The sequence below is a fragment of the Natator depressus genome, chromosome 8 (genome assembly GCF_965152275.1).
Source record: "Natator depressus isolate rNatDep1 chromosome 8, rNatDep2.hap1, whole genome shotgun sequence".
NCBI lineage: Eukaryota > Metazoa > Chordata > Testudines > Cheloniidae > Natator > Natator depressus.
The window spans coordinates 53,969,813-53,994,661 of NC_134241.1; the positions used below are offsets into that span (position 1 = coordinate 53,969,813).

At 49.7% G+C, this 24,849-nt stretch overlaps 1 protein-coding gene across 1 annotated transcript in view; it reads right to left on the bottom strand.

Moving 5' to 3' along the window:
• Positions 1-3,337: 3,337 nt before the first annotated feature.
• Positions 3,338-24,849, bottom strand: part of NMNAT2 (nicotinamide nucleotide adenylyltransferase 2) — a 68,778-nt gene continuing 47,266 nt past the window's right edge. Inside the window, exons 4-11 of the mRNA XM_074961105.1 lie at positions 21,710-21,788; positions 16,117-16,243; positions 14,728-14,808; positions 13,876-13,920; positions 11,475-11,551; positions 5,228-5,329; positions 4,666-4,733; positions 3,338-4,042 (exon numbers count right to left, since the gene is read on the bottom strand). Of these exons, the coding sequence (XP_074817206.1) occupies positions 3,940-4,042; positions 4,666-4,733; positions 5,228-5,329; positions 11,475-11,551; positions 13,876-13,920; positions 14,728-14,808; positions 16,117-16,243; positions 21,710-21,788 (682 nt within the window). The 3' untranslated portion in view covers positions 3,338-3,939. The remainder of the gene's footprint in view (positions 4,043-4,665; positions 4,734-5,227; positions 5,330-11,474; positions 11,552-13,875; positions 13,921-14,727; positions 14,809-16,116; positions 16,244-21,709; positions 21,789-24,849) is intronic.

Consider the following 24,849-nt stretch of genomic DNA (forward strand, 5'->3'; position numbering starts at 1 on the left):
GCTGTCACAAAATGGAATGGGACATTTCCCTAGCTGAAGCAGCAGTGAAACACTACAGTCTAATAGCATCATTTTTTATTACATAATTTAAACACTTTGCTGATAAAGGGGTGGGTGTTTTTTGGGGGGGGTTATTTTTCTTTTTGTCGACCACTTTTAGCAACAGAAATCCAACTCCCAACTCTCTCACAAAGATGCAATTGGCAACATGGCAACTTCAACCCATTGGGTTTTTTTTTCTTTTAAAACTTTTTTTTATTCATTTCAGTAAAGCAAAACTGTGTTACTAAAATTGCGGGTTCAAGGACCATCCCACCCTCTTTCCCCCGTACACTGAAAAACTCCTTCCTTGCCAACCCTTGTTGCATCGGTTAGAGATGGAGGTGCGACTGCTCGCGCCAACCCAAGGATCAAATCCAAAGCGATCCCAACAGTTCGACAGTCCGCTCCAAAGTTATGCTTCATGCCCACCCCCCACACCATGAGTTTTGCTGAGCAGATAAATGAAGGCATAGATAAGACTAGTAAGACATAGTATATTCATCATCCATACCACAATGCTATGTTTCTAAGGCATGCCGTCCTAAACTGGATGAGATCGAAAACTGGCCTGCTTCCCATCTCACACCCTTCGATCACCTGAAGGAGCAGGGGATCGAGAGCTTTTCGACTCTTATAAACACTGTCTTAATTCATTTTTATTTCCTTTCTCTATCTTCCCTCAGTTAAGAGCAATTGTCCTACCTCCCACTCCAGGGGCAAGTCTCTTCTCTCTGAGTTTATTCTCTTGGTGGCTCATTCTAGACATTGATTGCTTTATCTCCTCCAGCTTGGAGTGGAGAAGTACAGTGGGTTCTGGCAAGGAGCCGTTGCTATTCTCTGAAATAGCTTGTATGTGAGACAGAGCTCGTGAAAAGCTTGACCCACATGGGGTAGTAAGAGCTGTTTGTCTAGAAGAGCTTAGCTACTGACAAATAGAGAACTCTTCCCCTCCCTCCCCCACAAAATGACCATGCCCCTTATATCCACCTGCTATGTATGTGAGCAGGAGTCTCCAGGAAGGCTGCTCGTTCCAGGTTCCCACGTGCTAGTTTGTAGAGCAGTGGGTGCTAGCTAGCAGCAGGAACTCCAGATGGAGACGTCCCCTGAAGAACAGGTGACAGTACACACGTTTCCTACTTGCTCCCATCAGCCTCTGTGGATTCTGAGTTGGCTTGGTGCCCCCTTGGAGTCCATGTTTTCCCCCACCTAGACATACGTGCTGCTGCCAGGAGCGGCAGGAAGAGCAGAGAAACAAGAGCCTGGCAAAGCCAGTCCAACCTCCCCACACCCTTTCCTACCCTTCTGCTTGTCATGGGAAACTTCAGTGCAACAGTGACAATTCCTGAACTAACCTTTTCAGGTGGGGATAAAAGCCTGGGAAGGGAACACTTGCTGGTAGTACCACTGACAATCCTGTTGCCTTTCTAATAGGACAGGAATGGGCTCGTGGTCTGAGCAGGGACCAAGGGATTCCTGGGTTCTGATCCCTGCTCTGACATGGATTTTTTTCTGGGTCTTGGGCAAGTCACTTAACCTCTGGATTTCTGACTTTCCCTCTGTGAAATGGGGGTGACAATACCTACCTCTGAAGACTGATCATTGACTTCCTGTAAAGCGCGATAAACTGCAATGGGTTTACAAATGCTAAGTGTTATTCTGGCTGAAGCGCTGACAGCAGTGATTTGCCATGACAGAGTCGCCTTCCTGGACTCTGGCTTCTCTTGGTAACTGGTGATAGTGAGTTCACAGCAAGCAAGGTGGCTGCGTGGAGCAGCGGGTCACCAAATCTAGTGCAGCGTCTTCTCTTTGAAGCTTCCACTGGAGCAGGTTGTGCTTCATTGCAACCCTTTAAGGGCTTTTGCTTTAAGGTCCTTCCCTGAAATGCTCCCTCTCCCTGCGGGGGGATCACAGCCCTCCAAGGGGCACAAGCAGCAAGTTCCCTGGGTGGGATTCTAGTGCCCTCCTGCTTTTCATGGCACCTCGGTGGGAATGCAGAGAAACCAGCGGAGAATAGCTACAGCACCTTGTTACAGGAATGCAGTCGGGTTGAAACAGCCCAGGTTAGCACAAGCATAGCAGGGAAGTAATGGCAGGTGCCTGAGAACTAAAGACAAACAGCTAAACTCCAAATAAAAGGGCTAACTGGAAAAACGGAAGGATGAAACCTAAAGCTGGGCTTTGCCTTCCTCTCTAATGATGCAATAATTCCAGAGCGCACAGTGTCACAGGCCGGGAGTCCTCTGCAAGTCAGTGGTACCCTGCACAGCAACCTGCTTGCCGGGGCCAGTATGAGGCCTTTGTGTCTCTTAAACATCCCTGCTCCTTCCAACCCACTCTCGGCATTTCTTGGCCAGTGTATGTCCCCCTTGCATCTGTTCCCCTTGCCAGCATTTGGCCCAATGTGCTACAACCCCAGCCCTGGCCAGCAAAGGACAAGAGCGGTTTGTCCAGAAAGAGGCATGCAGGAGAGGGGGGGAAGGTGCAAGCCCCAGAGCTCTCAGGCTTTTAACAGACTCCTCACGGGCAGCCTGAACCCCACAGTCTGGGAGGGAGGAGGGGGAGAGGGAGGGAGGCAGGCAGGAGTGGAGACCATACTAGCTAGGGAGGTGCCAGCAAGTAGATCCCAGGGGTCGGGTATGAAGGGAGCAGCTTGTGCCTATAGATCAAATGAGATCCCTGAGAGCTATGCTCTACCCACCTGCGTCTGTATAAGGCAAGTTTGCTCAGGGGTTAGCTGTGATGGCAGCCCCCTCCCTGCTAATGAATTCATCAGCCCCTTTTGACATATCATTGTAACCCCCGCTGAGACCTATGTGCCTCCCTGCACAGCAGGATATGATGCCTGTTGATCAGAAAGACATGTATTGACTGTTGGTAAATAGCAGGTTACAGAGCCTCTCCCCCGTCAGCATCCCACGGGCAGATGCTGCCATGCTGTGGAAGGGACACAGATGCTACGAAACCTAATGGTTGGGCTTGAGAGAAGCACAACCAGTGACCTTCGGCTGCCGTTTGCGTTTGAGTTCCCATGATCTAGTCTGGTATGACAGGTTCCTTTCTAGGATCTGGGTCAGGTACCCTCCATCTGTGACTCAAACACAGCATGACCACTTAAGGGACATCCTGGAGTGACCAGGTTCATGTCAAGTGAAGATTAAAGGAGCCCACTCCCCCCGCCCCCCCAAATGAATAATTACCTACAGCAGAAGCAATTGCTGCCAGGCTGAGGTGTGCTTTCCCCTGCCCCCACCCCCCTGCCCCGGGAGCCTTAGCTCCAGAAAACCATTTCAGAATTTTCACAGTTCTTTTTTACTTCAAAGCTAAACTGTCCCATAAGTGGCCTGAGCAGAGCTCTCAGCCTAGCCCGAGTCTGGGCATTGAGCCAAGTGGGTTAGGATTTCCCATTGCCAAGCACGGACATAGTGCATCATGTTACGAGGCCAAGGGGCTCACACTAAAACTATTAATAAAAAGATCCACCGTGTTTTATTTAGCGTAAGTGCCGTAGGATGGGAAAAGACCAAGCCCCTGTTCCTGGAGCATGCTGGGAAGGTGGACACCAGGGCCACTTCCCTAGGGCATGCTGGGAAGGTGGACACCAGAGCCACCTCCCTACAGCAAGCTGGGTACATCTCTATTTACTGTATCCCCTGCCCCCGGTGTATGAAGGGGAAGGGTTCTCCGAAGCAGATTGCTGAGATGTGTACCATTGGGGTATCCCACAGCTCCCTGGAGATTCCTGCACTATCGAGCGCTAGAGTCAGTGAGTGAGACAGGCGGACGCGCCGGAGGCCGTGAGAGAGAGAGAGAGAGACAGACACACAGAGAGCGAGAAGTGTGATGGAGAGCTGGAGAGAAGTGGGGCGGTGGGGCTGCCTTGCTGCAGCTCCTCAGGCTTTAACCAGAGGCGTTGATGTATAGCTGGCTCTTGAGGATGTAGTCAATGACGGGCTGAGACAGGTAATCCACAACGTGTCCATCCCCATGCTGCAGGGCCAGTCTGGGGGGCAAAGAGAACAGAGGGAGTCAGCGCTTGCCAGTTACCCACCCCACGTTGCCCCAGACCGTTTTCTCTTCCCCAACAGGAAGCAGGTGTTTGGATAGGGCTCAAATCAGGCTCCATGTGAGCTCAGTCCATGGAGGAGCTATTCACAGCTCCACAGTGAAGGGTGCATTTACGAGGGTTACTGTCTCTCACACGTATGCACACGGTAACATTTTAGCCAAAGGAGCCATTGGTCTGAATGTGTGTGAGATCAATGCAAGTGGACAGGATGAGACTGGCGAGGGAGGACAGCACAGTGGTTAAGGCACTGGATTTAGGAGACATGGGTTCAATTCCCTGTTCCATCACTGACCTCCTGTGTGACCAAAGTCACTTAATCGCTCCATACCTCAGTTCCCTATCTGTAACTAGGGGATCAGACCACTTCCCTCCCTTACAGGATGGATCCATGATTATGAGGTGCTCAGATACTATGGAGATAGGGCCATGTAAGTACCTATATAGATGGGGAAATGTTTGTGGTGGATTGTGGGAAATTCTTGGATCCACTGGATGGGAGATGAGAGGGTGGGGCGGGTCTCTGTACCCTGCAGCAGGAGGCCCTTCGAGTCACGCACCTGCTTTTGGTTGAACTGACGACAGACATCGGGTGGTTCACGTCATCCTTCACGACCAGGATGTTGTTCTGTGGTGAAAATGAGAAGAGCAAATGAACATGACTGACCTCAGCCCTCTGCTCCTCATGGCTTGTGCACCCAGCATGTCGGGGTCTCTGGCCGTGAGGACAGTAGTGCCCAGAGGTGAGTTGGGCACTTCCTTGGGGATGGTGAGAGGGCTTCTGGGTTCTCCATCCCAGTCGCTGAGGTCTGGAACAAGGCCTGTGAGCCCTGAAGATGTAAGTGACACACAGGCCTCACACTGGTCCTGTGCCCAGGGATGAATGTCTCCCTGGACACAGAGGCTGGGAGCACTTGCAGGTGCTGGTGCTGCTTTATGGAAGTGGTGCAGCGGTAAAGCTTCGTAGCTGCCACTGCACAGTCAGCTCACCCTGCCCATTGGCCTGTCCCCCAACGGCACCATGGCGCAGTAAGAAACCAGGGGCGGGAGGCAGAGCCAGGCCAAGTGGACCCAGTCCCAGCCACGATGCAGGGAATGTCTGTGTTGTGTGAAGTCACTTACTTTGTACTTGCGGAGTATTGAGGAATGGTTCATGATCCGGTCTGTGTCTGTGCCGTCCCGGGGCACCACCACGATCCCGAAGTCCCCGACAATCACCTCCATCTGGGAGCAATGCAAAGAGAGACGTTTCAGAACCTTCTAAGCCTCCCGCGCCAGGGCGACGCTGGCCCAGGAACCGGCTCGCAGGTCCCTGACTCAAACAAAAGATGCACTGAAATATTCTGTGATGTGTTGAAGGAACTAAGTCTTAACTTACCCTCTTTCTGCAAACTTCCTGGGAAGTCTTTGCCAGAAACATGAATGTCGTTAAGGAGGCTAATTGGCAGCTTCCCAGGGGATGTCTACACTGCCACTTGGAGGTATAAATTCTAGCTCAAGGACCCACACCTACACTAGTGCACTAAAAATAAAGTGTAGCTGGGGTGGTGCGAGGGGCAGGAGGCGCTAGCTGCCCTGAGTACGATCCCACCGAGCTATGTACTTGGAGCAGCTAGCCCCTTGCACAGCTGTGGCTGCAACGCTATCTTTTAGCATGCTAGCTCGAAATGATTGCAAGAGAAAGCGTTGTCCCCAGCTCTCACTTGCTTCATCCTCGACTTTGTGATCTGCATTGGCCCAGGGGAGCGCAGCTGTCCCGGGGGTTCCTAAATCAAAATTCAGCCTTTGAGGTAGTTGGGGGTTGAGCCATTCATTGCTTTGAAAACTAGGACCAAGGTCTTAAATTGGCATCATAAACTGACTGGGAGCCAGTGCAGGGACTTGAGCACATGCCTGATGTGCTCACTGTGGCCTAAGCCATGGTGAAGGTGAAGCCACATTCATGCCTGTGCATCCTCTCTCTTCACTTTCAGCTTCAGTTACAGCAACCCAGTCTGGAGGTGACAAAGGCGTGGAGTGCTGTGCTCAGGTCCTCGCCTGAAGGGGGAAGGTGTGAAGATGCCTAGTAAGCTAGTGGTGGAAGAAGGCATTTTGGGAAACTGATGCTAGTTTCATCCAAGCTTAGCGAGGAGTCAGAGAGAACCCCAAAGCTTTGCCCCACTTTGGCGAATGGAAGCTGTGCACCTTCAGTGGAAGGTGAGACGACATCTTGACCAGCTCTTTGAAGCACTTTCTCCTTTCAAACAACTCCCCACAACTTAGTACTCTGAGCATATCAGGAAATATCTGAGCAAATAAATGGCCACCTGCTAAACAGCATTATCTTTACCTGATACAAATGTTATTCCTCTAAGCAGGTGCTGCTTGCAGCAAGCAAAGCAGAATCGGCAGTGAGCTGCTGTCTTCACTCCCTCCTGTGTTTTAATTGAAGGGGAGGGTGTTGGGCTGCTTTCCCCCCAGAATCCAGTCCTATTTTGCGTGGGATCACAAGGGTCAAACTTAGGGTCCAAATTAGAGCACCCAATTTTGACCCTTAGCACTCAGACCAGCTGAAATTATCAGACTGAGCACTGATCTGCTGCACTGAAATGCAGGTCTGAGCACTGAAATGCAGGATTAGGTGCCTTAATTTAAGCCCTCAAATTACAAAATGATCCATTATTTTTCAGTCTGTGAATTGATTTCCTAGAGTCACGTCTGGATGGAAAAGCAGCTCACAAAGCAATTCGTTTCTCGGGGTTTCCTCTCTGGTTTGCCCTGTTGCAGGGCAGGAGAAGGGAGTGGCTGCTGTTTCCTAGACTGGACATAGTTGCTGAAATAGAGTCTCTCTGTTGATCTCACTGTATCCGTGTTAGAAGTTTGTTTGCTTGAGTACTCAGTGTGGGATGCCAGAGGAATTTGGCTTTAGAGATCATCTGGCACTGGATCAAAGACAACTCCCAAAGCCATTTTCTGGTGGTCCAGTGTGTGTGTTCCACTCTTGTCCAGACTTTGTTCTTTCCTCATCTAGATTATCCTCCTCTCCTGGGTCCTCCCCATTTCCCAGCTTTCTCCCCTGATGTCCACCCAAAATTTGGAAACCCCATTCTCTCACAGCTGACAATTACTTCCGCAATATCACTTATGGCTGCCACCTTGGGGTAAACCACACGCCTGATTGCCCCAGAAACATCTGCCACCACTTTACCCACAGTGGACTTTCCAACACCTAATTGGTTGGCAATGGACCTGTAGCAGTCTGGGGTAGCCAGCTTCCAGACGGTTATAGCAACTTGCTTCTGGACCAGAATGGTCACCCTCATGCACGTGTCTTCATGGCGGAGTGTCACGGCAAACTGCTCACAAAGCCCCAGAAATGTAGTTTACTTTGTGTTTCTTCTTCTCTCCCTCCCCCCTCCACCCCCCCCCCCCCGCTGGTCATCTCAGGTCTGCATGATGCTGTTACCCCACCAGGCTGTGCTTATGACCCTGCTCCAGAAGCCCAAGTCACCAGAGGCTGTACAGAGTGCCATCAGCAGCTTCAGCCAGTTTGCATCAGCCATGTCTGTGTCCTCCTCCTCCTCCTCCATCACAAGTTTTGTCAGGTGGCTTAGGTGGGTCAGAAAACACTGCTGAAATGTCCACCAACGTCTCACAGAAGCGCTGCCCATTTCCTGTCACAGGAGTACAAGTGCAAACATGAGAAGTTCTTCAAAAGGTGCCTCCTCCATGTTGCTGGCTCCGGTAGCTGGGAGCACACTGACCAAAATGACTGCTCAGCAGGCTGTTCAAACTTCCCGCCACATGGGGGGTGGACAGTCAAGTTTTCCCACAGTGCACCACAGCCAAAGACTAGAGAGGCCACATTGTGGGAGGGCAGTAGGGAATCTGGGATATGGTTGGCTTGACATGGGTCTGCGAGCTGCAGTGAGGATGCCAGAGCCCCAGTTTGAGCCTGGGTTAATGTCGGGTTAACAATCAGTGTAGACGCTCAAGCCCTGAGTTCTGTAATGCAGGGTCAACTGACTTGAGTCCCACTAACCCTGGGTTTACATTGTAATGTGGACATACCCCATACGCTGCAATATAAGCCCAGGGTTAGCTGACCTCGTGTTAGCAGATCCTGGGTTTGTTAACCTAGGGCTTGAGTGTCTTTGTTCATGTGTAACCCCAGGTTAGGAATTGTTGAAATCTGGGTCCCAAACTGGGGCTGCAGCGTCTAGGCTTCATTATGCAGGTCCAAGTCCAACCACCCCTATCCCAGGCTTCCTAGTGCCCTAGTGCTGCTCTAGCCCTTTGTTTGTGGTGCATTGTGGGGGAAAATTTGACTGTCCACCAAACTTGACTGTTCAGAGGACAAAGAAAGTCGGCCCGTGGGATTGTGGGATAATTTTGGCAGACTCCCAGAGCACAAGTTCAGTGGGGTTGTGTCTACACTGCAAAGCAATAGGGCTTGAACCCTGGGTCCCATGGGGTCCTGGGACCTAGCTCTGAGCCACAGTTTAGTGCACTTTGTGTGTAGATGGAAGTAAAGGGTTAGGCTTAAGTCTGAACTCGAACCCTGAGCTTACATTGCAGTGTAGACATATCCCACAATTATCTTCCTCCATGTCCACTGTTCTGACCATGTTGCTCTCCAAGCCCTTGCACAAACTTCCTGTAGCCTTCTTCACCAAGTCTAAGTTTCTCAGTCAGTCTTCAAGGACTGTGCCACGTTGCCAATGAACCCCACAACACCACACCTCTCATCTTCCTTTCATACAGCCCTTTAGGCCTGGAACTCCCTCTGTGTTGCTGTTCAGGAAGGCCTCTCCTTCCCTTGATTCAAACACCTGCTTAGAACTCTCCTCTCCCACAAAGCCAGCTAACAATCATCCACTTCAGTAACACTGTTGCCCAGTCAATAACAAGGAAAAGAGCAACGCTTGAACCTCCCTCTGGGTCTCCCAGCATGTCTGATCTGTCTTGTCTGTGTCGGTTTTAAATTACTCCGGTAGGACCACATATCCTTCTGTGTCTCCTATAGCACCAAACAAAGGATTTCACTGGAAAACATGTCTGCCGCGTTCAAAGGTAGGAGGGAAATCTCTCCCCTTCCTGAGCTCCCCTCAGGTCAGTTGAGACAGAATGTAACAGCTTATGGGCATGTCATGTAAGACCTGTCTGACCTGCTTTGGCATTAGAACATCTAGCAGAACTAGCTATGTCCTTGCAAGATGGAGCCGTTGCTTTTATGCATGTGTCTGATTTAGGTAGTTCAGTATTTTCCGGCTCTGACAAAAGTGATCATCTGGACAGATGGGCAAAGCTTAGGCAAATATTCTCCCCAAATCCAATTTCCTAGCATGTTCTCTCCCAAAAATGCATTTACAGCCACGATGTTTGCATCTGTTTTGTGTTCCCTTTTGCAGATATTCTAGTACATGAATTCATTGGGGGAAATGTTCAAGGAAACAGCAGATTATATGTGATTAATACAGAATAATCATGGAAAGCAAATTTTGAACTCCTAATTCCAGGAACACCTGAAAACCTTACTCTAAAAATTACACTTATGCAATCAGGGAACAGATTATTCACATGCTTACAGGCTTTGCTGGACTCGGTCCTTGGTCCTTAAAATAGAATTCTGTTGTGTTGACAATGTTATCTGTAATTATCTGGGGGAAGTTCCATGGCCTATATTATACAGGAGATCGTACTAGATCAGTGGTTTTCAACCTGTGATCCATGGACCTCGGGGGCTCTGCAGACCATGTCTAAGAGGTCTGCAAAAGGTTGTCATTACTATAGAACAGTGGTTTTCAACCTGTAGTCCACGGACCCCTGGGGGTCCACAGACCATGTCTAAGATTTCCAAAGGGGGCCGCACCTCCATGTGAAATTTTTTAGGGGTCTGCAAATGAAAAAAGGTTGAAAACCACGGGATTAGATTATCACGATCATTGCATCTGGTCTTGGAATCCATGAACATGGATAGGTTTGCTGGAGGTGAAATTTCTAGCTAGCAAGAGTATTAATGTAGTGGCTTTAAATTATGTTTGTTGCTATCCGTCACTCAAATTAGGAGAAATCTTAGGTGGTGAATGGGGTCAGTTTGATGATAAACTGGGTTATGATGACCTAGCCACATTCTTACTTTTATTGGTAAGAACCAGAGCCCCGATATTGATGGGTGTATTAGAAAAGCACATCAAATGATCCTTTGCTCCACACGTAGTGTTGCGGATTCTTGTTATTTTAGCATGAGTCTTGTGGTATTTGATGTTTTTACTTAAAGCACCAGTCCTTGGAGTCAGATGACTGTGAGAATCTCAGCGGTTATAATTTAAAAAGTCAACATCTAGCCCTCATGGTTGCAGAGAAAATGTCTGAAAATGTGAACCAAGTGGGCACTAAAAATGCCAGATGCCCGCAGCCAAAACCCAACCCCCCAATTTTTTTTAAAAATCATGAGATTTTTAAACTAATTTTCATTATGGGGGGCGGGGGGGCTGACTTGTGATTTAGACTATTTGGGGCTGGCAATACAGCACTCAGCTTTAAAGACAAAATAATCTGCCAAAGTAAAAAAAAAAAGTTTAAAGATGGTAACATGCATTTAAGGCAACACAGGTTAGAAGAAATAATTTCACCAATTTAATTTGCTTTTCCTCATGGATGCTGTAATAATGTCTCCTTTCATTCAGTTCGGGCAGTGAACTGAGACTGGTCAGGTTCACTTCCTGGTTCTCATGCCCTAGCACAAGGCAGCTGTGTTTGGGTTCCTAACACTGTCCTGCTATATAAGAGCTAGGTTGGAATTATTATTATTAGTGGTAGGTTTATACTACACAAACACTGTTTTGCTTGATTTATTTACATTTCTTTTTCCTCTAGTGTCATGAAAATTGGGTCTTGTAAACCCCTATACGCCTCTCCCCATATTCCAAATTTACGGCCTAAATCTATTTAACAGCATCTGTTTATAAAGGAAAATGAGTTTGGGAGATGGCCTTTAAAGTTTTCCTTACATCCTCAGAATTAGCCATAAGTAGCTGCAGTCCCCAGCTGTCTCCGCCACTCATCTCCCTGAGGGTGGGGAGAAAAACGTGATGTGAAAGGGAAAGTTTCTGGCTCCAACCTGAAATAAAAGCCGAGTGGGTCCCGAGAGTCAGAAGCAGGATGGCTTGCTCAGCTCAGGGTGTGAAATGGAAGGGGGCGCAGGATGGAATGGGGGATAGACGCAGACTGTTCAAGGTCTCCCATGTGAGTTGACTCAGTTGTTTCCTGGGAATGTTATGCCACATGTAAGGTCACCGTGGGAGAGAGCAAAGAGGCGAGAAAAATGAGAGGGGAGGGAAGGAAACAGCGCACAATGGATTGTATGCAGTGGGAGGCAGCTACTCACGTCAGACTCATTCCAGAGGCCTGGGATACAGAAGGACTCCAGCAGGTCACTGCCACAAAGCAATAAGATACGAAGCTCTGAAGAAAGGGAGCAGAGAATGGAGACATTCAGAGACATGGGCTGATGGCTTCCCCTGTGACACTACTGAACCAACAACCCCTGCACTGTGCTGCTGGAGAGACTCTTTCCGTAAGACACACAAAACAGGGCCTGACGCTTTGTGGCTATTCAAGGTCCTATCGCACTTTCTGCAAGAACAGTGATGTTAGCGCGGTGCAGTACTCTGGCCAAACCATCTGCCTACCCTAAATACCTCTGTCGTTTCAAACAACATTTCATTTCCTCTCCTACACTGCTGTGCAGCATTGCTGTGGGCAGTTAAACAGCTGCTGCATTCCACCCCAGAGATGGCTGCATTTCAGCATGTGTGCATGTGCCGTGTAAAGTATGTCATGGGGAAAGAAGCGATTCCTGTGTATGTAGGTGTATAGAAATGCTTTGGGATCTTTAAAATGACAGATGTTCTATTAGTTCTGTTAGATATGACAAGGACCCAGACAACTGGTTAACACCAGGGTCTTTAATGGGGGTGTCCCACTGCTCCCCAGCACGTACCTTACTCTGCCATGACAGTGATGAATTTGCCAGAAAGCCCTGATGCTTGCTTGCTGCAGGGCAAACCTGTTATCGACTTTCACGTCCTCCCTTTAACTTCCCCTGTTTGGATCAGTCTCCCCTAAGTGGCTTGCTGACCTGCACAACTGCTGGCATTTTACTCCTGAGATGCGTACAGTACTACTTACTGACCCTCAGAACCTAGGACATTTAAAGGCACAGAAACTGCAAGTGGTCAGTGTTAGAACTGAGTGTTGCCGAACAGATTTCTTTGTCCACATCACCACTTTTGGCCACCAGAGGGAAGCAGCAATATTGCTTAAATTTGCAAGGATAGAGGAACACCCAATGTAATGCAGCCCCCCCGCACACCCTCCCTGTCTTAGCCACCTATAGCTTAGCGTAAGTCAGCACTTTCCTCTACTTCTGAACTCTGGGCGGGGTTAACACTTAACACTTATAGGGGTGCATAGAAGGCTCCAGTGATCATCTTCTGCCTGAGCTATCCATGCCATTTCTAAGGCTTTTAAGCTGCTTTACAGCTAGCTAGTGGTGGTGGGCTGGGTGGGTGGGAAGTGTAAACAATGAAACGGGTCTAGCAGCCTCAGCAGGATACTTCCTGCCAGGTGTCTGCTAGCCTCTGCTTGTGAAGTGCAGGGAGGCTTATAAGGATGCGAAGGGTTTTTTTATATTTGGACAAGCCACAAAATGGATCCCTGTGTTAAAGAAATATTGAAAGGAACTCCCTCATTCGTAAGAGCTAGACACCTCCGCCATTGGACTGGAGGCAGCCAGAGTTAGGAGGGGTTGGTGGGAGATGCCCTTAACTCTCTGCTCACCAGCCAGGGCGAAAAACATTTCGGAAGGGGCCTGACCAATTTCTGATGCACTGGTAACTGGGCGTCTCAGTCTGAGTGGCTCATGCCAGGCTCTCCATGGTATTTTGTGTGATGGGAGAAGGGTATTCGTCATTAGAGAACACTGAAAGTTGTTCACCAACTTTCACCAAGTTGGCGCTGAGTCCTTTCTTCTGCAGTTGGGCCAGGGACCCTCTCTTTGTGCTAACACGGCAGTCCTGCTGTGTTTCTTTAATGCCGGAGAGTTACTTTAATGGGGGTGGGAAGAGATGGGCAAGGAACACTTAGAACAGGCTGTACCACGTATAGCAACTTCCACTGGAGGATTTCAAAGTACCTTACAATGGTGGATAAGTAAGATTTTGACTCTCCTCTTTGGCCTTGTCTACACTAGAGAGGGTTATACTGGGATAGCTCTACCATCAAACCCGGCTAGTGGAGACGCAGCTTACACTGGAAGTGAGTTCTTTGGCTGGTATACCTTACCCACCATTTCCCAGATGAAATCGCATCCCTAACCAACACAGCTACGCCATCAAAAGCCAGCTCTAGCGTTAGATGCAACCTTAGGGGTTCTGAGCAGTTAAATGACTGGCCCAAGGTCACAGTGAGTCAGTGTCAGAATTAGGAAGAGAAGTCAGGTGTCCCGACTCCCAGTCCTCTTTTCTAACCCTGTAGCAATGCTGTCCTCCCCCCAGTGAGGATGGGAATCAGCCCAGGGCAGTTCATCACCCTTGTGAGTCAGCCCAAATCCAGATGCCTGGTGTCCAATGGGAGCAATGACCCGGTCTGCTAATTTTGCACCTGCATTGTGCTCAGTCGCTAGAACAGACTGTTAATCTCCATTCCCTGCGTGGCCCCTCCCATGCCACCCACTTCTATGCTTTGCAGGGCCCCGCCTTCCCGAGGGCAGAACAGCGCGTACTCACCAATCTCCTCGTATCTCATCACGGTTCCCAAATTCGCATTCTCATCTAGAGAAAGAAGTGCCAGAGTCCAAGCTTCAAATGAGTATCCGTGCCGGAGCGTGCCCAGGAGGGGAGACGGCTCTTTAACTGTTCAGCAGTGGCTCCTTAGTGTTAACAGGATTCCTCCTCCACCAGCCTACCTGTCTACCTGGCACCTGGTGGTGGGTTCCCCGTCACTCAGAGTCTTTTGAAGGAGATTGGGCATCTTTCTAAAAGATCTGCTCCCACTCAACAGGGGAATGGCTGGGTGAGGTTCTAGGGCCTGCGTAGTGCAAGAGGTCAGGCCAGGTGATCATAAAGGAATCATCCAGCCTTACAATCTATGGTGAGAGAGACTATGTAGATTTCCTGTTAGTGACTGGAGTTAATACTTCCAGGGATTCTTTCACCTTGGTGGTGTCTGTCTACATCCAGGCATTGCAAACTCAAGGAGTCACTGTGCCTCTTCCCCTAGCATAGCCAGGCTCGAGCAGGGCAGATTTCCCTAGTTAAACTAATGCTTCTTCCTGCTGAGCCATCCAGGGAAATCCTGGGAGGGATCTGAGCGCCTACCTGCAATGAATCTTGGCATAACCCCTGACAATCTCTGTGACAACCAGGGAGAGGCTGTCAGGGAGAGAGTGGGGGCCTGGTCCTCAGCTGGTATAAATGGACATACACCACTGCTGGATCTACATTGATTTTCACCTGCTGAGGATCTGGCTGCGAGTGATACTGCAGCACTGGGTTGGATGTGAAGCAGGAAGGCGGGGGAAGACCGCGGAGTGGGGAGGAACGTAGATGAATGCAAGCATCTACATTTTCATGACATACCCACAAAGGTGAAGCGTTCCATTGGCGGACGGACACAGCAAATCCGGCTCAGACTTTCTCCCACCTTCCCCAAGATCTTTGCTGGAGGGAGAGAGAATAGGTAAAAGGCAGGTTCAGAGTCTGAGCCACCTGCAAGAACCATGTCCCACTGCACAAGGCCTGTCTTTTATTCCCCTACAGAGCTCTCGGAACACACAGGGCATTTGACCCTGAGGGTGTGAGGGAATCCCCACTGGCCGTCTCTGCTGGCTGGGTTCTTAAATCAATAAGCTCTTGTCCCCACCTTCTGTACTGTTTGTATCCACTTCCGTCTGTTTGAATGACTCGTTTAGAGCCTTGTTGCGGTATTGGAAGTTATTTCATGTAGACGTTCATCATCCTGAAGAGCTTTTTTCCCCGCACCAAGATTTGGAAAGAAACCAATATTTTCTGCTAAGGATCTGATCAGCAACTTGGTGCAAATAGCCCCTTACTGGTTTGGTTACTAAAGCCTCAATCTATGGAGATAATCGTTGTTTCTTGATTTCAGCCCCCCCTTAAAACTCTTTAATTTCACCCCATTTGGATTTTTAACGAAGCTAGGTGTGCAGTTGTCGGTGCAACATGCACTCAGGATTGTGCCTAATCTGCACTTGGAATGACCATGACTGCAAATACAAAACAGGTAACAGCATATTTAAAATGTCCTCAGACAGCCCCCTGAGTGGTTAATCATTGGATTTAAGTGTGACACGCAGTACTTACATGCAAAAAATAGGTGTGAAATGGCACTTCTACCACGTTTAAGGATCAGGCCTGGTTTTGGGGCAATTTTAAGACACCTTTTTCATGTAGATTTAGTGCCAGAGTGACAGCCCTTCGAAAGGGAAGTCCTCTATTCATTCACAGAACAGGTAAAGCATAGACACTGGCAGCGTGAACTTCCTCCCAATACTCTGCCTATGCACCTTAACTTGAACCTGAAGAGACCACTTCTAGCTGTGGAGCGGGACTCAGTCTCCATGGCCCATTTGGTCTTTTTCCCATGTTGCTCCCGGTGCCAATTGTGTGGACACTCAAGTGGACTCTGCTGATAGATCCCAGTCAATAAGGAGTTGGGGAAGGGAGAGAGAAGATAGTAAAAGGACCCGGTGACAGGTAGGTTGCATTTTCCAAACTTGAACCCAAATGTTGCTGAATTGCATGGGTCTGGAATCTCAATTCACTCAAATTTATACATTTTGGAACCATACACAGTCTTACCTGAAACCTTCATTTATTGTTTCTTGGACAGGTCTGTTTCCTTTCCCCATCTCTGCGAGAACAAGTCTGGGGATTTCAGATTGGTGCTGTCTGCAGGGCTTGCCTCTGCTCCATTTGGAGAGCTTACTTCCCTCTGCTGTGACCTACCTGCAGTGGGCTTGTTGGAAATGTTGCTGTTCTGGTAAATGGGCTGTGGAGACTCATTCTGGGGCTGTCCAATCACCGGGGTCATGGAAGGTGTGTTCACATTGGAGAGGATGCAGCCAGTCACTCGCTAGGGTGGGGATGAAATGTAAGGAGTCAATAATGCAACTCCAGAGCCAGAAACACAGCCATAGATCTCTCACTCTAGCTTGGTAGCCAGCCCTACAGCTCACAAATTAACAACATTCTCCAGCCTTTACTAGGAGACACAGCCAGCCTCATTTCATACTTCCTGTTCCCATCTGTAGACCTGGGCTGGGAGACTCACTCAGCATACCCTAAGCATCTCCACAAATAGGATACCCACTGGAATGATTTCTAGTACGTGCAATGAGGCCAGCTTGATCTGTGCAAAACCATGATAAGGATACAATTCAAAAACTGGTATTGACAAAATACTAACCCAAATGCCCTCTCCCATTTAGCCCTGTATATTTGATGGCCGCCTTAACTCTTAAGGTGAATTAATAAGGACAATTGTGTGGTTTCAAGTATTCCTCTCCTGGATTTTAGGTATAAGATGAAGGCCAAAGCTAAGCAACAGGGGAGATGCTGTTATCACTGGAGATGATGTCTGTCCGCACGCCCGCAGATCTTATACCAGCTTGGCAACATTCTAGTCACCCACTCACCAGAGCTGAGTAATGTTTTGTCAGGCAGGTAAAATGTTACTAGATTTTCCATGATTGTCAATCACAGTAAAGGGCAGCTGAGTAGATTTTGGTGCCCAGGCTGGATAATTTTGCAAGGCTGATTTACACATTGCCATTTCATTTTTTTCTAGTAACTCGAGATTCTCTGTCCCCCGCCCCCCAAGCACACATGGGCCTCATGGGAATAGGAGACTTCAAACCTTCTCTGTTCTTTTAAAGTGAATTTGGTGTCAGCCTGGCAGCCCTGGGGACTGAATAACTCTCTATACCCACACCATGAGGTTGGCAGAGGGAAAGGCTGTGTCAGCTTCCCCCATGCTGCCACATTGGTGTGCCCTTCCCCTGTTCTGTAGGGACTGGCTCTGGGTAATTCAGTCTCCATGGCCCATTCAGTCTTTATCCCCTCTGCTGAGTCTGCTAAAAAGGGTGTTGGCCAGTGATGGTCATATCCGAGTGCCTGCGTGACCATCTCTGGGATATGAGGGGCCTTCAGCCTTATGGTCCATCCAGTCTTCTCTGCTGAGTATGATAAATTAACTTCAAATTAGTGCTAATTGGTGGTGGGTTTTGTGATGCAGCCACCTGCGCACTAGGAGCTGGGCTGAGTTCTCCAAAATCATTTCACAAAGGCCATTGTGAACAGCTGCTAGGTGACAGTCGGCTTCAGTCAGTGTCAAACTGTGCCAGATTGGAGCCAGTCCCAGAGGTGAAAGGCTCCTGCTCACACCTGAGCTGCCGGTCCCCTGAGCCATACATTCCCCTTTCAGGCCGTGATCCTAAGAGAAACAGAAAAGCTGGCTCTTGATTTGACTGTGTGTGAATTTGCTTCTGTGAGGAGATTGCTGCACACATCTCAAAGAGGCAGGCAGGCTTTAAGCATTGTTTTAGCCCTGCAACGAGTTAGCACCGTTCTGGGTCCCCCGCCCCCATGTTGTTGCCCAGGATAAGACTGCAATGCTGCTAACTCACCCTGTGCTAGGAGAGAAAGACAGCAGAATAATGACTGCACTCAACACACATTCTTGCGTCAAATCTTATTTCCAGAGCCACTCCCAGCTGCTCCTTCCTTCCGCTCCCTTCGAACTGGAGGCAAGAAGTGAACAGATGGGGCCTCATTAACTGCGGAATCCTGGGGTGGCTCCTGCCCTGCTAGCTAAGAACTTTAAAGGAATGTTAATGAGGGGGGCGGGAGGGGGGGGAGAATCCAGCCCACCCTGAGCTCTCACTATAATCCCTTCCCTCGTGCTACTGCAGGATCCGCGCCACTCGTCTCCCTTCAGAGGAATTGGAACCATCATAAAAATTTCATCTGACTGGAGGGTGGATTTGAAATGGTTCAGAACAACTTGGCTTGTTCCTGGAATGTTCCCTCAAGGTAACGATAGCGCTGTGAGACATCAGCTCTCCTCCCTTCAGTTCAGCTCCATGGGGCAGGGGCTGGTAGGATCCAGAGGGGCAGAACAGCAGTGGGAAGCAGTGTTGTATGAGACCCAATATTCGGCCTAGCCTGCCTGTCCAGACCGCTGAGGCACGAGTTCAGGCTTTCCTCATCTTGTGTCTCAACTACTGTAATCTGCCCTTCTCTGGCCTTGTTGCCAGCCACACTGCCTCCCTCAGTCCAGTCACAACACCGCTACTAGGGTCAAAGAATCATAGAAATGTAGGGCAGGAAGGGATTTCAGGAGGTCATCCAGTCCAAGCTCCTGCACTGAAGCAGGACCCTCAACCTAGACCATCCCTGACAGGTGTTTGTCCAACCTCTTCTTAAAAACCTCCAATGATGGGGATTCCACAACCTCCCTGGGAAGCCTATTCCAGATCTTAACCACCCTTAGAGTTAGAAAGGTTTTCCTAATATCTAATCTAATCTTGCTGTAGGTTAAGCGCATTACTTCTTGTCCTACCTTCCGTGGACATGGAGAACAATTGATCACTGTCTTCTTTATAAGAGCCCTTAACATAGATGAAGACTGTTATCAGGTCCGCGCTCAGCTGTCTTTTTCCAAGACTAAACATGCCCAGTGTTTTTAAGCTTTCTTTATAGGTCAGGTTTGCTAAACCTTTACCATTTGTTGCTCTTCTCTGGGCTCTCTCCATTTGTCCACATCTTTCTTCAAGTGTGGTGCCCAGAACTGGACACAGCACTCCAGCTGCCGTCTCCCCAGTGCTGAGTAGAGCAGGTCAGTTACCTCCCATGTCCTACATAGGGCAATCCTGTTAATACCCCCAGAATGGTCGTCTTGACTTGTACTTTCATCACATCACTTCTCTGCTTGCATTCCTCCAATGGCTCCCCCTCTCCCATGACTGCCTTGTCTTTGCCTTTAAAGCCTTCTCCATTTACCCCCTCCCTAGCCATCAGATCTACTAGCTTACTGAGCTGTGGACACCCCAACATCACTCTGCCAGTGGTGCCAGCCTCAGTCACTCCCCTGTCTGCTTCTCCGTCAAAACACCTCCATGCTTTCTTCCACCTACCCTCCGCCCCACACACACACACACACCTGGTGAAAACTCCCTGTCCAAACGCCTGATCTTCCACCTTCTCTTCTCTTAACTGCTTCCTCTAAACCTGCCCCTGCTGTGATGCCTGCAGATCCTGCCTGCCTGGCACTGCAGCAGGCCAGTGGCATGGCCGAGCCTTCTGCTTTTCTTCTCAACTTGGTTTGTTTAATTGGTTCCACCTCCTGCCTTTCTTTGCCCACTTGCCCCCTGCCCTGTTTGTCCCTTTCATCCAAGTCTCAGGGCGGCTTTGATGCCAACCTCCCCGTTGCTGTTGCTGGAGGGTAGGATAATGGTCTAAGGTCATTAGCTGGAGAGGTGGTGGGAAGTCCCATTTCTGTTCAGGGTTTGTGAGCTTCGTTCTCACTTCTGCCTGCGCCTGTGGAGGGGTTTCACCTACTGTGTCACGTATTCTCTGGGGTTTACCCAGCATGGAAGATGCCCGTGAATTTTCCTGTTGCTTTGAGTCATTCCTTAGGGCCAGCGGAGCCAGGTTTGTCCCGTGGGGTTATTTTGGTAGGTGAGTAAGCAGGGCTTCATTTACTTGCCTTTCAAATGCCCTCTTTTCCCCTGGATTGACTGCGTGGCCAGCAGGGTGATGTCTGCTTAGCTGTGAGTTTGCCTTTTCCACCAGCTCTCACTGCAGCCTCGTTCTTGTGTGCGTCCTGACAGGTCTTTTTTTCTTTTCCCCAGTGTATAGAAGCACAGCATTTCCCTGGAGTAGACATGGTCCTGGAAGTTTGTCCTTAGCCCTTTTCCAAAGGTGGATTCAATTTGGTCATGTGCGGCACAATGTTCTTTTCATTCCACTTTCTTCTACTCTCCTTTTGCCTAGCTCCCGTACTGTGAGGGCCCATCTACACAGTGAAACTTAATTCAGATTGAGGAAGTATGTGAATTTACAGTGCAACAGCTACTCCTGAATAACTCCACTGCAATGGGGTGTGTACACCCCACACTGGCAGCGAAAGGGTTAATGGGAGGCCAAGGGCTCATTTAGCCCACTTGGTGGCACCTGGAGGGTGCATTAGGTACAGTTCATAGGCAGACTCAGGTGGGGAGGAGAGTCACCTTCATAAAGCGAGGCACTCAGAGCAGTGGGGGAGAGACCCAGTGGGGAGGGGGCTCAGGGGGAGAGAAGGCCTGGGAGTCTCTCCTGAGAAAGGAGCTGTGGCAAATGGCCAGGGACAGAAGGGACATGGGAAAGCTGCAGGCATGCAGCGGATTCCTACGGTGAGCCCTAACGGAAGGACAAAGTCCAGTGGAGGCCGCCGAGTGGTTCGCTGTCCCAAAAGAGTTGGGGAGAACCCAGAGAGGCTCAACCCCAGGATGAGTGGAGTGGCTGAAGTGGTGCTTGGTTCTGTTTGGGGGGTTTTGAGTTCTGCGGGGAGAGGTCTGGGACACACACACACACACACACACACACACACACACACACACACACCCGGCCAGGAGGGGTGGGGGTGTCGTACTGGTGATGCTGTTGGTGCAGGACGTTGATACTCTGTAATGGGTGGACCTGGCTGGCCGGCAGAGTCACACAGCAGACCATGTGAGCCCTGAGGTCGAGAGGAGGAAAAAGGGTGGCAATGCCAGGACTCACCAAAAGGGGGTGCTCCGGGCCAGTGAGTTTGTCACACCATGTACACCTTGCGTGATCTGCATACCAGGTGCTGTGACTGTCTCTGATTGGCGGCTGCTGGAGTTTGGGCCTTGGTGCATTCTTGGGAGCCTTTCCTATTTGCTGGTCTGGAGAACTATTCAGTTTCCAGGAATGGCGGCTGTTTGGAATCCCTTGCTTGAGCAATTCTTTTGTGAGGAGCAGGGTTTTGTTTAAATTGACATGTCCCCCTCGTTCCTTGTTACTGATGGTATTTTTAGCCTCTCCGTGTGGGTGTACTGATCTGGGCTGGACTGCTTGCTGCAATCTGTGATTGGTACTTTGCTGGCTGATGATGACGTGCGCACCCAATCCTAGAGGGCTGACTCCTTTTTTTTTCAGCCAGGAGAGGCAGACATGCACCTGTATAATAGTCTATCTCCTTGACCTGTGTCGGGCCAAGACCTCAGCTTGGGTAAATCGTCACAGCTCCACAGGTGTCAGGGAAGCTATGCTTTATTTCCCCAGCTAAGGATCAGTCCATTGAACATATGGATCACGTTGATGTAACTGAGTCAACCTGAAAGAGAGAGAAACCTGCCCTGCATTGGCTACTGCTGACCCTGAATTCAGCCCTGAAAGTGCAACAGATCAAAGCTATTTGAGGGACACTCAGGTTGGGCATTAAAAATGCATCGGTCTAACCACTCTCCTGCACCACGTCTCCCACTAGCCACAGCTTTCCCCTCCCCCGTGACACATCTGTCCAGGTGTGACTCACCTTCATCAGATCACGGTGGTGTTCCAGCACACTGCAGGTAGTCTGCCAGGTGTCCTGGTAGCACTCCCAGGGGTCCACCCTGCGGGGAGGTGAGAACATAACAAAGAGGGTTTGCATGTGAATCTTGCTCTGTCCTTCACCATTCAGCATGCTCAGTTGCAATGGAGAGGCCAGGAAGAGACAACAGATAGGACCATGCTGCTGGGAACCATCCATGTTAACCTCCTCATGTCTGCCTGCGATTAGAGGCTGGAATAAGATGCCAAATGCAGCTTTTCCAGCCATCACATTCTCATTGTATTCCCCCCACATGCCTTTGGTTAAACATCTCCATCCCTGCTCTGTTTCCTTTTCCCTCCGCAGTCCTGGGCATGCCCATCTAAGAGCTCTTCTCCTCTAGCCCCTGGCCAGGTGCCAGACACTGCATGGAAATGTATTGAGACAGCAGCTTTGGTCACCAGCGTGACAATGGGACAGAGGAGCACACTGGGCTCCCGAGGAAGAGGCTGTCCAGGGTTTCTGCTCACCAGGGTTGCTCCCAGAAATTTTTCCCATGGTGTGCACAGCTGAAGCACTCTCAAGGCAGGGCTCACAGCATCACCAGGGGGCCCCTCCATTGTGACAAATTTCCGTGAGTGGCGTTGCAACCTGGCACGTTGTGTCACAGCATGACTCTGTTTGGGGGCCCTCTCAAATGGGGCTGGAGGGGGGGCTGGGACAAACTGCTTCTTTTGCCCTGCCCTGCCAATGATGTGCACCATGCATAACATCCGCATGGCTGCCCATGCCACTGCTGCTCGCAATGAAGCACTTTCTCTCTCTGCCCCCTCACCCAGACAGCATCTGGGAGGAGCTGACGGAAGTTGCATGGAGCTCAGTGGCTGTTGGGACATGGTGTCACTGAACTACGCCCGCACTGCAGGCAGATCACTGGCCTGGAGGGCACCTCCATGGGGATACTGGGCACCAGCCCAGCCTGTTGGCAACCTACATCACAGAGGGGTGTGAGGCCCTGTAGAGAGGCTCTTACCTGTCCCCACTCTTGGGCCTTGACCTACTGTAGTTCTATCCATATGGGAGGAAGCATCTGAGGGTCGGATCCTTAACCCTTCCCACCCTGAAGTGCCACAGCTAAAGCCAAAGGGGGAAATTCTTAAGGGTTTAAACTTTTATTTTAGGAAATTAAACTGCGTGCAGGTGCAGTCCCGAGAGCCAAGCGCCACCAAACACGATGGCACCGGCAGCATACCAGCCTGACCGACTCTCACGTGCCTGAGCAACAGCTACGTGACACGTCTGTCAGGGACAAAGGGAAGGGCCGCCCCACTGACTGCCATTGCTGGCCTTTAGCGAGACAAGGCAGGTGAGGTAACGTCGTTTACTGCACCGACCTCTGGTGAAACAGCCCACTGTTCTCTGGTGAGTTACTGAAAGAGAGCAGCAGGAGGAAGAGCAGAAACGGGGAACGTGGCGAAAGGATTGTCAGCGCTGGGGCTGTCACCACACCAGCGTGAGCCCCTCACGTTAGACGTGCTGGCTGGGGTAACAAGTGATTTGCGCAGGCGCTGCTGAGCCAGTGAAGAGAAGCCCCAGGCAGGGGTCTGGGTGAGAGGGGATGTAGCTGTGCCTTGGGAGGCAGTGTCCAGGAGCTGTGACATTATTCATAAAAATTATCCCTACCTCTTGCTTTTCCCCCCCTGGGCTGGCCTCCCACTGTGAGGTAGGACAGTGCTCTTATCCGCATTGTACAGATGGGAGGCTAAGGGACTTGCCCAAGGTCACACAGGAAGTCTATGGCAGAACAGGGAATTGAACCTAGTCTCCCACATCCTCACAGCTAGTGCTCTAACCACTGGACCATCCGTCCCCATAGCCTGATGTTTGTAAAATCACTTGGGAGACATGGAATGTATCCAGCAGTTGTTTCTTGAGGCCGTGCGGGGAATTCATTAGTCTGGTGCCTTTGTCTTTTTGCACACAGACAATGTGAAAGGCAGTCTTTTTTCTAGGAAAAGCTTCCCCCATTGGGCCTTTTTCCCAGAGCAGGAAAACACTTCTTCTTTTTTTCTTTTCTCAGATCTTCTGGGAGCCCCCAATCTTTCATGAATTGCTAATCGCACCCTGGCTGTTCCCAGAGCCTTTCCTGGCAATGAGATTTCATGCCTGTCTCACACAGACTGTGGGTGCAGGGATTTCCACCCCTCCTCTGTACACCAGGTTGTGAAAGGCAAACCTCCAGTGCTACAGCCTGGCTTAATTGAAAACTTAATGAGCTGCTAAATTGGGATGTTTCTTAAACATTTTCTTAGCAACTGAATGTATTTTTTCTCACACACCCCACCTGAGGAGTCACAGACACAATCTCCTGAATTAAAAACACGCCGAGTGCCTAATGTCTGCGTAACCTCTGTGCTACACACGCCTGAGCTAAGTTAGAAACCATCTCTGCTCTTCATTAGGGTCTGTGTATCTGGGATTGACACTAGCGGTAATAAGAAACAATAGCACTGGGAGTCTGTGCATAAAGACACGCTTCTGCACGTATGGCCAGATGCTCCCAGCTGTGTCAGACACACACGCTCACTAAAGCCAGGCAGACGCTCACTCAGTCACGACCATCCATCCAATCCTTTTGATAGCTTCCATATCATGTGATGCAACTTAGTGTGTCTCCATGTGGCCATCAATATCAGTCAACTCTATCTGGGCCTCATCCAATGGAAAGAATCCCACTGAAGTCAATGGGATTTGGATCAGGCCCAGATATGCCCTATTTGTTACTCCTTTTCTCAATCTTCTTGATCTTCCTCCCTTGCAATTCCTCCTGGTACTTGTCCCTCTCTCCTTGTTCTTCCCCTTCCCTCCTCTCCTCCACAGCATGTTTACTCATTCCCTTTCTTTTCAGCAGCCTCCTCTCACTTTCTCTCTCTCTCCTTGCGTGAGGAACGTGCCCTTCCTCTGACCTACAAAGACTGCTGAGTTTCTTATATAGGCACGCGCACTCACAGTAACAATGAGCCATTATTAAAACATGCTCTTTCCATGCAAATTATAATGGCACAAATTTTTCTGGTGCATAATTAAGGTAATTAGTGGAAGCTTGCTTTAATTACACACTGCGTGCTTAGCCGATAAGGATG